General features: G+C 28.5%; 1 protein-coding gene across 1 annotated transcript; it reads left to right on the top strand.

Moving 5' to 3' along the window:
- Nucleotides 1-3,816: 3,816 nt before the first annotated feature.
- LOC147805775 (uncharacterized) lies at nt 3,817-5,891 on the top strand. The gene is made up of 2 exons (XM_087149476.1): nt 3,817-3,834; nt 5,484-5,891. Exons 1-2 carry the CDS (start codon nt 3,817-3,819, stop codon nt 5,889-5,891), a joined length of 426 nt encoding a protein of 141 aa, XP_087005602.1.
- Nucleotides 5,892-14,562: the final 8,671 nt, after the last annotated feature.

Raw genomic sequence — 14,562 nt, 5'->3', positions numbered from 1 at the left:
GTTTTACTTACTACTTGTAGTGCACTATTCCCGACTACTGCTCAGATCCAAGTTTTAAGTATTTTTTAAAATATCGTTATCATAAGTAATAAACCACTTTCATCACAACAAAAATTCAGTTGTAAAATATTAATAAATAGTTTATAGAAGAATATATAGATTTAGTTTGAAAGAAACTTTAATTAAACTTTACAACTTAGTTTGAAAGGAACTTTAACAAACTATGTCTTCGTTCTTTTTCAAAAATATTTATTGTGTCTCACACAATTATCTGGTTCGTGAAGCGTTTGAAAGCATTGTGCAACATTTTATGATTTCAATGTTATTATTAAATTTGTTCAAACTGTATCAATTAGGAAATTGGGAACAAAAATTTAATAATCTTAGTTCAGCGAACTCTATATATAGTTCAGCGAGCTTCTCCACATACTTTTTAGATAAGAAAAATTTAAAAAAAAATTTTAAACAAGAATTTAAATTTTAAAATAATAATCATTTAAATTTTATTCACTTAACAAGGTAATGTTGTACAATTTATTGTTGTACATAAAGCACACTATATATTTGTGTGTTCCTGTTACAAATCCTCAACGCAATTCCCATATGATCCGATTATAACCAAATTTGCTGTTTGTCCCCAGAACGAAAAAAAAAAAACTTAATGACTTTTGTTAGATGAGATTTTCTCAAATTTTGTAATCGAAGAGTTGATCTTAAATATACTAACTAATTAGTGGCAACTATTAATTAGGTTATGGAAATCAATACAAAAACATACTTTCTCTGGTAAAAACATAAATGTTTTCGATGAATTCGGATATTTGGCTTCGAAAATATTAGGGTTAGAATCAAATTTGAAAACATGGTCCCAATTGTTTAGTCAGGAAGTGTACGTAAGTTTGGGCCCTTTAACCTCCCAGAGACCATCCAATATATTGGGCATTCCTATTTTACTTATTAAAAAAATTGCTTTGAGTTATAGGTTCTAAACCATTGCAGTTTATTATACTCAATCGCCTTCTTTCTACGTATCAAGACATCCAACAAAACGAAATGAAAGAAGATTTTTATCACTTTAAAATGACGATAACAAATGAAAGAAGATAAGTGTAGAGTGTTAAACGTTATTTTTTTTAAAATATTTGTACTTCACAAAGGTTTACTAGTCGTACTTTACAATAAGCACACAAGAACACATATGAATGCGTAATTATCAATAATTAATTAACTTTTTAACTCGATATTTCTTCCTCTCAGTAAAATATTTTTTTATTTTCGAATAATAAAGTATAATTATAATTTTTACAAAAATTTTTAATGTCTTGTATGAATATTTTAAATTATTATTTTTATTTTTTTCATTGCATTTAGAAACGAAGATCAAACATATTTCCCAAATAACTTCAAGTCACGCAACTTCACCCATCTCAAATAAAGAAGTAAATTATTCACCTCAAATGACAATAATACTGCTATGAGGTGCAAAAAATAATAAAAAAAATTAATCAAATAAAGTAAGAATAAAAAATTATAAAATTAAAAAAAATTAAAGAGCATTTGTGAACAATAAAAAGCTAGAGTTTTGTAGAAGCTCAATTTTGAAATAAGGTAATTGCTTTAAAATGACAGTTTTCTTATTGTAGTTTATAGTTTATTACAGTCATCATTATAGTTTATTATTGTTATAGTTTATTATAGTTATAGTTTGTTATGGTTATAATTTATTATAGTTATACTTTATTAACGTTATAGTTTAATATACTTATAGTTTATTATAGTTATAGTTTAGATTTATTTTCACTAGCCATTGCACATTTATTTGTAATTTTTAGAATTGCTGTAAACAGACATTATGTAGTTTCACAAAACATACAAATATTTTATTGGTGAATTAAATCAAAAGACTTTCATTCAAAAATAAAAAAATTAACATTTAGGTGTCCAAAATTACGATTGCTTAAATGCCTAAACTATAGAGACGGTATTTTTTAGATCGCATATATAGATTCCCCATATTTCCAGAGTCAAAAATACAATTTCGTCGGAACTGGGGCTTGTTTATTCTGAGAAAGTACGTCCTTCTGTATGATTTTGTAACTTATAATAGGGTGCTTTCAAATTAATTAGCTTATTCTAGGTCAGTCTCTCAAAACAATAAGAATGCATTTTGATAAGTAATAATCAGATCATTAAAAGAAATGTTTTTCTTGTGAGCCGTTTTTTATTTTGAGCACTGTACAAACGTTCAAAGGTGGTCTACGTTTACTGTAACGGGGCATAGAAATTCAGATCAAAATTGTACCCAAGTCCGAAATAAGGCAATCCACTTTATACCTGTATTCCCCATTATTTAAAGTTATTCAGATCAAAATTGTACCCAAGTCCGAAATAAGGCAATCCACTTTATACCTGTATTCCCCATTATTTAAAGTTATTCAGATCAAAATTGTACCCAAGTCCGAAATAAGGCAATCCACTTTATACCTGTATTCCCCATTATTTAAAGTTATTCAGATCAAAATTGTACCCAAGTCCGAAATAAGGCAATCCACTTTATACCTGTATTCCCCATTATTTAAAGTTATTCTGATCAAAATTGTACCCAAGTCCGAAATAAGGCAATTCACTTTATACCTGTATTCCCCATTATTTAAAGTGATTCAGATCAAAATTGTACCCAAGTCCGAAATAAGGCAATTCACTTTATACCTGTATTCCCCATTATTCAAAGTGATTCAGACCAAAATTGTACCCAAGTCCGAAATAAGGCAATCCACTTTATACCTGTATTCCCCATTATTTAAAGTGATTCAGACCAAAATTGTACCCAAGTCCGAAATAAGGCAATTCACTTTATACCTGTATTCCCCATTATTTAAAGTGATTCAGACCAAAATTGTACCCAAGTCCGAAATAAGGCAATCCACTTTATACCTGTATTCCCCATTATTTAAAGTGATTCAGACCAAAATTGTACCCAAGTCCGAAAAAAAGGCAATTCACTTTATACCTGTATTCCCCATTATTTAAAGTGATTAATAAAAATTCTTTCAGTTAGTATGTAGCAGCTATTGAATTATTAGCGGCCATATCACTGCCAAAAATAAAGTGAGTATATTTTTCAAGAATTATAAATAATTTTCAATAATTTTTCATTGATTTTCAACAATTTTAAAAAGAATTTTTTTTTCTTCATCGCCATAGAAATCGTGGCATTTTCTTTTAATAAACACGTTGATGAAGCGCGAAAAATGTGGCTTATCATTTTATTGTCGCAATAAGCCATTTAGTTGCTCAACAACATTATTATTAATTTATATTTTACGGCAATATTAGTTAAATTACACATTAATATTTGTTTGGCGTAATATTGACACTGTATGATTTCACACAAACATAAAATACGATTAAATCATATTAATAACTATTTTATGACTTTAATTTCGTTTTATGGTGTATAGATTCAGTTTGCCGGGAGAATTATATCGTTAAGGTCCGACAGCAATAACACTTTTTATGATATAAAAGCTGTATTGTCAAGAATTGAGGCTAAGTACATAAATTATTAGAATTATTGCAACAGCTAAGACAATAAAGGAATTAAGAGCGAGAGACACAGGATAAAAAAAAAATTTTTTTTTGAAGTTTATTTATTAATTTTGTAGAAATAAAATGTAAAATTTAATGTGAAAACAGCAAAAATCACGTACAGGAGTCAGTATAGAAATAATAGCAGTCAGACAAGATCATATATATTCCGTAATCACCTCTATGTCTTTGGAGAGCTTAAAAAAATTACAATTGCAAAATGTACACATGAGAGGTGTACAAAAGGTACACAAAACATGTTTGATTGCTTGAAAAAACTTACAGAAAGTGAAAAATAAATGTTCGAAGTAGTTTTATCGGGCAGTCTAACTGGGTTTGATGCTTCAGTGGAGCTTATTTAATAACTTACATAAATGTTTACCTTTATCCCACCCTTTACTCTAAAGAGTTCTGCAACAATGCTAAATTTGAAACAAAACGCAAATTCGTTTGAAACTAGTTTATGCCACTTAAAATATTAATCAACTGCGATTAATAACAATACGCACTATAACAATTTATTTGTTTTTAGAGATATTAAGATAATAATGAAGATGTTCTGAAGGTGAAGCATTGTAAACTAGAATGCAATAAAAGGTTGATAAATAAGTCAACGAATTATTTCGTTCCTAAAGCATATAGAATATTCCTGGAAGACGAGTTATATAGTCCGTCTCATTGAAAGAGTTAAGCGGAGCTCTTAATTCCTCAAGGGTTACAGAATCGTACCGGACGCTGAAAACATTACGATATTACAAATGCAACTTCTCTGACATTCTCAATAAGTTAAAACGTAATAGCATATCAGAACCAGTTTCTTTGAAAATCTTTATCTAACTCAAAAAAAATTACTGAATCTCGAAATATAACTATCAATAAGGTTAAACATCTGCAATTCGGAGGAAAAAATTCTTTTTTTCATACAGTGATACCGATTTTACGTTAACATCACGGAAAAAGAAATCTAAATATAAGTTTCATAATAGGTCTTACAAACATTAGAAAGTGGAGACGTATATAAAACAAACGTTAATATTTTAATAATTTCATCAATGATTTCGACATATGTTTTCCGAATGTCACGTTTATGTAGAATAAGTAGAATATAGCAGCAGATAGATCATAGAGTTGAAATAGTAGTGTAGTATTTCAACTCTATGAGATAGATAGCTAAAATAACGGAAGAAAAAAAAATGTGCTAGAACAACAATTTTAGTGGCGTCATCTATCGGTTTTAACAGCAATTACACATTTAAGTAAGGGGGCTGATATCACATTGGAACGATACCGAATCTTCCAGTGGTAAGATATACTTATATACATAGGAGTGTGCGTGTGAGGTGTTAATATCTAGCTCATTACTAATAATGCTTGTGCATAAGATCAACACTTTGTTCAAAACTTTTTCAAAATTCATTTCTTCAACTGTTAGAAAATCTGACTCGAGCTTTACATAATGATCAAAAATGTGAATTTTACTTAAAAATGTGTAGTTTAAAAGAACGTAAAATTATATCTGGATTAAAATTCTTTTTCAAAAAACTCAATTAATTATTTTTTTAATTATTGTACGCAATAAATAAATTTTGACTTTTTAGATTTTTTTACATATTGTAGGACTTTTCAGATTTTTAGACTTTTTAGATTTTTTTACGCAGGAGGAAGGGTTTATAGCCATCTCTTCTCCATTTATTTTTCAACTGGAAATTGCACAACTGCCTTTGATGGTGAAGTTGCTGCTATTCGTGTAGCTCTGTCGCAGCCGCACTGTCATCTGAACAGTTTTGTTAAGGCTGTAATCTGTGATTAAAAAGTGACAATTTCTGCTGTGAATTCAAGCACTACTCCTGCCTCCTTTAACATCCTTCATCCTTGAGTGTAAAAAGCTCCTACAGGGCCTGTACGGGCTTTCTAAGGAAAGTGTTTTGCAGTGGATCCCGGGACACTGCGGTGTAGCTGGTAATAAATTAGCAGACCATCTTGCTAAGCAAGCATGGAGCTTCTATCCCACAGACATTAAAGAAAGCTGTCCCTCTCACCAATGCCAAGTGCCTAATCAAGAAAAAGATGATGGATCTCACTTTAAACCAATACACAGAGAAAATTCTGATAAGATCCGGTGGAATAATCTCAAAGATCTTCCTATATGGCCAAGACGTAGGGCTGTTGCCGAGTTTCGACAAGACGCGACTGCCTCCTCAAACATCTCCATCGAATTCATGTTGCTCAAGCCCCTTTCTGCACGCTCTGTGACCTTTAAGCGGAGATGGATGCAGACCACCTCCGTCTTTGCACGGCACTAAAGGACATCTTTTTGTGTGACCGTTACTAGCGCGCAAGAGACTTATTGGGTTCATAAACTTTTCTTGCCACGTTTGTTATTGTTTGTGTTTATTTATTCTGTTGTTCCTCCCTTTGTGGTGAGTGGTCTTTTGTAACCTTGGCCATTGGAAATAAAAATTAAAAAAAAACATATTGTAGGATATTTTTATGGCGTATTTGTTTGCATTTTGATCAAGAAATTCACTAGATTTAACTAATAAAATAGCTAAATGGCATAAAACTATCCAGAAGATTACTTGATTCGATTTCTTCTCATAATTTTCCATTGTAATTAAAAACTAGGACCAACAAGGACAAATCCAATTATGTTTTGACATAAAAATTGTTCTGTTCAGCATTTTAACAAAATAAAAACTTATAACTTAACATAAACTAATAAAAACTTATAACACTTATTTATTTGAGTTTTTTTTTTCTTTTGATTCTTAAAATATGCTAGTTGTTTTTCAATATTTAACTGAGGGGGGGGGGTTCAGATTTCCGGAGTTTTAACCTAATGGTATTTAATGCGTTTCATATTTAAATTCAATAATAATGAACACACTTTATTCATATTCATTTCCCACAAAATAGAAACCAGCTCTAAATGTGAATAATTCTAAGCTTCTTCCACACAAAAAATAGTTTCATATCATCCTTTAAAATATTTAACAATTAAAGCAATACCGATGATATTTTTATTATATTAATGCATAACGTTTAATTTATAATCAATTAATTTTGGCCCTAATAAAATAAAATAATACATTGAGAAATGACCTATATTTATGTGAATGCACTTATAATTGACATTTCAAGTCACTGAAGTAAAAATAATAAAACATAATTTAATAAATTAAAATATATAATTTAATTACTGAAGAAAATAGTATCTTAAATGATTTTTATTTGCAGTTAAGAGCTTTTTCCAATAATAAACTGTGTAAGAGAAAGATAAGCATTTATCTCATATTTTTATTTAAATGTTTTTTTAAGACAGAAAATTTTATCTCAAACAATATTTCAAAGCATGCGTATCTATAACTGAAAAGTTTTTATTTTTATCGACAAAAAAATACAAGGCACGAAGCATATTTATTTTCTGAAGGGTGAGTAAATTATATATAGTGTCGCCATCTGTTCGACATTTTAACAAACAGCTGATAGCCCAACAGTGTTTCGTAGAGTTGCTATGAAACTTATACAGTTAAAAAATTCAGAATTATTTACTTACTTCTCCACCTTATATAATTAAGCAAAACTCTTTAAAATAAGAAAAAACGTAACTCCTAAACAACTCAAATAAAATTGGATTTTCAAGTACTGACTATGCAGACAATTTTAATTGTTCAAGGAAGACCTTTAAAACTATTTAATTCTTTGGTGTAGTGCTCCCGAACCTTTTTATCACCACGGACCTGTCAATGTTTGATAATTTTAACGCGCCCCACAGGGGGGGGGGGTGACGTACATTTTAGATTATTTCTATTCGTTAAATTTAATTTAATTGTATTTAAACATGCATTCAAAATAAAATACAGTTACACCAAAAAATAAATATAAAGTGATAAAGTGAGTTTTATTTTAACTTACTAGAACGTTAAATCAATTAGAACCCTGAGCTTGTTTCTTTGCAATGAGACGGTTCCATCTGAGGATAATCGGAGACAATGACACCCGAAGTGTGTTGCTTATGTCCAGTTTATTCGAATGTAAATTTCGCGCAGTGTTTTCGTGTTTTATTTATGATATTTACAGTTATGATGATTGATTTTCTTAATAAAACTAATTGAATGAGAAAATAGTTGCGGTGGTTTTCTTTTCTTCTTCTTTTTTTTTTTTTTTTAACTTTTTAAAGCATTAAAAAATTTATGTCACTGCCTTCGGGTGCCCCTTTTTTTAAATAAATAAAATTTTAATGGAAATTAAATTCAATTTCAATGAAATGGGCGGCCCGGTACCATTTGATCCAAGGACCGGGGGTTGGGAAACACTGGTGACAATATTTTAAATTACTAAAACTAATACAAACACGTACTTTCACTGATTAAGCATAATTTTATACAAACAGCTTACCTTGTTGGTAAGAGTAAAAATCAGCCTAATTGACGAATGACACTTCAATTAGGGTGATTTTTTAAAAATTTTATTTATGTAATTTTTTCAGCTGTTTTAGCTGGGGTATTACATATAATATTTATTCGGTCTAATATGAAGTTATTATCAAGCTATAAATTATCAAAAACTAAAATTGGGTATGTCACGTGTAACTTAAGACGTTAGCGCCAGCTGATCGCTTATAAGCAAAATGGCGCCTTAAAGTTGAGCTAAGTTTCTCCACATAAGTTGGAATGTTAATTAACGTGAAGTTAATAAAATACAGCCCCGTATCACACATCGAATTTATGGAAAATTAATTGCTCCTCGTCTTCATTTTTTACTTAACTTAGATTCATTATTTGGTTATGTATTTTATTGCAATCGCGATAAATATTAACCGCTGTAAAATTTTGCAATTCGCTTAATATGTTCTCGAAATAGAATTATCTCGATATAGAAAATAAGAATTAATGGGACCTAACTTAGGACAGCTCTCTGAACTAAATTATTGGGATCCTATTTTTTAGATTGCGACTACCCCTAATATTTTGAGGATGAAAAATCCGAACCCATAGAAGCGTCCCTCGATGAATTTTGAAGAGGAATCAGCTCGTTAAAAATTGGGAAGAGTGGAATAATGATAGTCACTAATGAGCACAGGGTCAAATTTGATTAACTGAAATAAGAATTTTTAAATCTTTAAGAGCTCAAGAATTAGATTTACTTATGGGGTTTGCTAGTTTTAAAGTTTAGAATTCTAATTTAAGTAGTTATTTATTTAATGTTTCCTCTACTATTAGGTAATAAGAAATTCTGAAAATACAGGAAGTTTACTATAATAATGGAATAGTGCTGCAAGAATGGAAACAACTATTTTTTTAATTGTAAAATATTTTTAAAAAATGTCTATGTCAGAAGATTTAATTCTTTAGAAATGGTGTTAATTTCACCTCTCCAAAATTTGCTCCCAAAGCAAGCGAAAGTAATAAGCTGGGTACAATTTTAATAACAGTATTTTTATTAGACCTGAAAATAACCACCCTGAACGAAAAAAGTGGACGAAAAAAGTGGCGACTCAGTGGCGACGAGTGAACGAAAAAAAGTGGCGACTCAAATTAAATAAGCAACCGGTCACTTTTTCCCTCTTCTTAAATTTTTTTTACTTATAATTTTTTTTTTTTTTTTTTTTTTTTTTGCACATTAATTTTTCTTAAGGCGAAGTCAAGTTAGTTTGTTTAACAAAATTTTGTCACATATTTATATAATTTTTTTTATTCAATTAACGTTTTATAGCCGCAGATTATATTTAATATGAATTTTAAAAAATGTATATATGATATAACCCCTTAAGCTGCAATGTCGCCTCTGTGGCTCCATCAACTGTCCCCACTCTAAAATTAAACATTTTTCTAGCTTAAAAATTAGTAACCACATTTTTTAAGAATTTGATGAAAATATTGTACTATGCATTTTAAATGATTTAGTGTCTATATTTGTTGAAATAGCATTTGAAGGTACTTGAAGTGCAAAGGGTTAATCTGAGCAAAAAAGTAAAAAGTGGCTATTAAATGAATAGAACCTATTGGTATTGTTTATCGACCCGTTAGGTTGGAAGAAAAAGTGGCTACTAAGTTATTAGACTCGACCGGCCACTGGCTACTAGCTAAAAATTTAAATTTTGAGGCACAATTTTTGTATTACCTTTTCTCTTTCATTGTTAAGCAAATTTTAATCAATATGGATACATTTATCATAGAATGGGATTTCAAATTAATGAAATGAATATTTTTAGGCCTAGATTGTTTTTTTTTTTCTAAATAAATTAATCCTCAACTTGCTTTGGCCTCTTTGGTTGATATTTTGCACCCTTTTCTAAAAGCTTTGATTCCAAATTTCGAATCTATAAGCTGTTATAACGAAATTCGCATTTTTTCGTAATTATTCGTTTTTTTTTTTTTTTTTTTTTTTTTTAAGCTTATAGGTTCGCAACTAATGTACAGTGCGCAAAAAGAAAACTCTGAATAACTTTGGATCAAATAATCGGATCTTTACGTTCTAGATTGTAGGAGGTGAAAAGATATCTAAGGAATTAAGATATTTAAAATTTGATTTCTCAGGAACCATACAACCAATTTCGCTTAAATTTTGAGTATTGCTATGCAAAATAACATTCTTGAAAAAAATTATATACCTTACAGTTCAAAAAATTTTCGACTATTATTAAATAAAACAATAATAAATATTATCAGAAAGTTATTATTATTATTTTTTACATGGAATTATCTTTGGATAACCGAATTTCATAATTGTGTGCAAGAATTTTTCAATTCTCTGAAAAAGTTTTAGAAATATGGCGAAATACGCGAAAAGTAAAATTAACATTAAGGGGTTCAAACTTTGAGCCGTTATTGAGAAAATATTTCCCAGACTGCGGCTACCCTCTGTATTTTAAATCTGAATTGGTCGAAGAAAAGGTTTTTTTTATTCAGGGAAAGTACGTTTATGTGTTTGATTTTGGTAACTTCAAATATCGTCTGCACTAATTTCTTAGCATATTTGAGATCACCTGCTCCAATCATTACGATTGAGTTCTAGAACTTGAAGATCCGATCATTGGCACAAAAGTTACTCGGGGTGATTCGTTTATTTAATCATTTGTTTATTTCTTTTGCGTACTGCACAATTTATAAAACAGTTTATGAAATCTTTTTTCATAGACTATTATCATAGAATAAAAGTATTTACGAGATAAATACTGCGAAGAATACTAGAAATTATTTTTTTTACTCATTAGAATGACAAAGAATTCACTTCAAAACCGTTTCTAAGACGGGGGTGGAAAGATATGTTTTGAAACCAAAACCACATTTCTTTTAGTAGTAAAGAAGAAGAAGAAAAAAAAAAAAAAAAACAATTTTGTAGCCTAAAACAAAACCAGTCACTCCTCATAATAAATAATCACAAATCTCACGCTTGTGCCAGAACATGAATGGCAAATCTTTTCTCTTTTCGCTAAGAAAAAAAAAAAAGGCTAACGGACTCAACTTTTGCCTGTCACTTTTAACGGTGTTTCGCTTCACCCCGTGCCTACGCATCTATTACTCGTCTACGATTACCGGTTGTTTTTCAAATAAAGCCAAAAATCGTCGCCAAATGTTCCCTTTCTTTCAAATTTATTAATTTATAGTTAACAGAAATAACTTAAGACCAAACATAAACACAAACAAATTTGTAGCCAACCGAAATGAAATTCTGGGTGACCATAAATAAAAATAAAATTTCATTTATTTATTTATTATTATTATTATACATATATATTTGGTGAATCATATTCAAATTTTTTGCTTTCAAAAAAATACAATGCTTTGAAAGTTATATAATTAAGTTTTACGGAGCATTTCTTTGAGGTAAAATATTAGTGGTTTGTCTACTAAATTCAAAAAATAAATAAAAATTTCAAAAAGAATTAAAAAAAAAAAGAAAAAAAAAACCACAAAAATAAAAGAAAAAATATATGATGGCCGAAAGTGTTTGAAATATATTTATTGACCATTAGTGTAAAAAGTGTTATTGTTATTAGATATTGGTACACACAGAAAATAGTTTTATGCAGTCATCGCATTCCATAAAATGCTGTTTGAAGAATCATTACTTTTTAAACCAGTATGACCCACGAAGAGGTATTTTTAATTTATTACAACAATTTCTTCGAAAATACCCTTCTATAAGAACTAAAAATAAGGTTAAGTATCCGTATAAAACAATTCACAGAATAAATCCAAGTTCCGTTAAAGTATTCACTTTTATAAATTTCTCCTCAATCATATCATGTAATGCCAGAAATACTGTGGATCTCAAATTTTTTGCCATTACGTAATATTCTGAAACTGTAATAAAAAGTTCTAAAACAGTTTTCTTTCAATGATTATTCAGAAATTTATAATGTTTGACTTTTTATTTTAACAAATTAAGTTTTACAAGGAAAAAATACATTAAATTTTTTTCTATTAATTACTTATGAAGAAAACAAGACTGGTTATGTTTATTTAAATTTCTTAAAATATACCATGAACGCCTGATGAAAGGGAGGTTCGCTTGTTTCCGAAAAGAGTAACTGTATATCAAGAGTTCGCGGTGAGATCTAAAAAGTAGTAATAAATGCATTTTATAAATCAATTCTTATTTTTCTTTTTTTTGAAAATGAAAATGGTTAATTTTTGTCTTGACATGAAAATGAACTAAAGAAACAAAAAAAGGATTGATAAATGGCAAGAGAAAGTCCTTAGCTATATTTTAAAGAACTCAGGAACATCAACGTTAAATTTAGCAACGTTTATTATTTATTAATAATTGTTCAATCATTAATTGTCAAACATTAATTGTTGACGCATTCTCTAATTTAAAACTATTAATTGATCCAAAATTTTGAGCTTTTCCAAATTTTATTTAATACTCCATTTAGTAACTTTTAACTTTTCAACTGTATGACATGCAACTTAGGTTAGTTACATTTTACCTGTTACCTTAATTATAGCTTAATATTAACTCATCTTTCCATCTGTAATTGCTCACCATCCACTATATTTTCAATTTTATGTTCTTTTATGTTTTAAATTCTCCGTGTTATAATTATGTTTGTAATCTATCAGTACTCCCTGGATGCCCCCTGACGTTCCATATGATTTCAGAATTTTTAAGCGTGCAAAAAATTTTATATTGCTCTTCAAAAATTTCTTATTTACAATCGGTATAGTTTTTTGACATAGTTGAAAGAATAAGTCTGGTCGAAAAATATATTTCAAATTTATAATATGATTTTAAAAATAAAGTTTAGTATCTAGACTAAAAGTCTGTGATAAAGCGTAAAAAAATTATGACATAGTCGATGTACTTATTTTTTTCTTTACTATGACAACCTACTAACTGCATTTCATTCTCAAAGTTGTAATAAAAAGTTGAATATATTTTCTACTTCAAAACTCTCTCTGCCAAGTTATTCATGAGGGATTAAAACCGCCGTCTTAGCACAAAAGAAATAGTGCCAAATATGGGAGGAAGACTGGCTTATTTGATTACAATGGAGGATAGATTTTCTTTTCCTGTAGCTCGAAACGTCCCTTGCAATGCGGATCAACTTGCTCTCTAGTTTTGGAAATCAGTAAGTTTCTTTCAATTAATAATGCAATTTCTTCTTAAAATTTAGGTTAAACGGTTTTGTAAAATGAAACTATGATTTTATAAACTACACTCTTCATCAATTGAAGCTCGGAGGTAAAAAACATTATCATAAAAATTTAGTTCAATAAAAAACTAGTGAATATTTAAGCTAATTTATTATCCTTTCCAAATTGTAATTACAATTTTAATTTTTTAAAATTTGCATTTTTATTTTGAATCACTTAAATAACTAATTCAATTACTAATTTTAAAAAAAAAAGATGTACATTTAAAAAATAACAACTAAACCATTTTTATTTAAAAAAATTCAAAAAAATTTTTTTTTGACAATAGTTAGTTGAATACTCAGTTTTAAGAATAAATTGCATACAATTTAAAAAATACTTATGAACTTTTGCATTGACGTTCAGTTCTGATTTTATAACATTAATTTCAGTTGGCTTAAATTGTATATTTTTATTTCATTTATTAATTTTTTGAGAAGATAGAGATGAGAACTTTTGAAGCTGATTGAAGCCAAGTTCACCTATATTTCAGTGAGCACGTCTATCAAAACTATTCCTAATACTGCTTTACATATTTTAATTATGCTAATGAAGTATAGAAATAAAATGCAGTAATAATTAATTAAACTTTTATGTTTAATTTTGATAAATTTTATTTCCCTTACTGTAATAATTACACCATAATTCTATTTTGGATAATTACACTATAATTCTGCCATAGATTTAAACAACTTTATAGTACATAAGATAAATTACAATTAGAACTTTAAGTACTAAATTGCTTTGAGTAATAAAACAGTGCTCATGCTTTCACAATCGAAAAGGCTGTTTTGGCATTTCCGATTTCAAATTATTGAATTTTATTACTCCCAAGAATCATAATCTCGTGATTTAATCATACTGTTTATAATCATACAAAATCATTACTAATGTGAATATCGTTAATTAATTGAGAGTATGATAAATAAATTGTTTAATATACCAAGAATTTTTGTAAAATTGATCAGACATAATGGTTATGAACTGAATATAATAAAAAAAATATTTCACAACAAATTTTAAAAAGCAATGATTAAATTGCACGATTATTTATAAAATTCGTTGAATTCGTTTAGATAAAGAATATTTTTTTAAAATCCTATTTCTTTAATTTTAAAAGTAGTATTTAGACTATTGAGGCCAAAAAATTGTATTGCTTGTTAAAAGTTGATTAAATTTCCCTGTATAGTTCTAATGGATTTCATTTTCTTCACAATACTAATGCGTATTAAAAGGAGAGGTAGGCAATAATATAATTTTATTATATTCTGCAGTCATTCATTAAAACACTTTTTATAATACTTAAGATAAATTACAATTGAAAATTTAA

Source organism: Parasteatoda tepidariorum, chromosome 8, assembly GCF_982258835.1.
Source record: "Parasteatoda tepidariorum strain Cologne lab strain chromosome 8, Ptep-v5.0, whole genome shotgun sequence".
NCBI lineage: Eukaryota > Metazoa > Arthropoda > Arachnida > Araneae > Theridiidae > Parasteatoda > Parasteatoda tepidariorum.
This window is presented reverse-complemented; position numbering and strand designations above follow the sequence as displayed.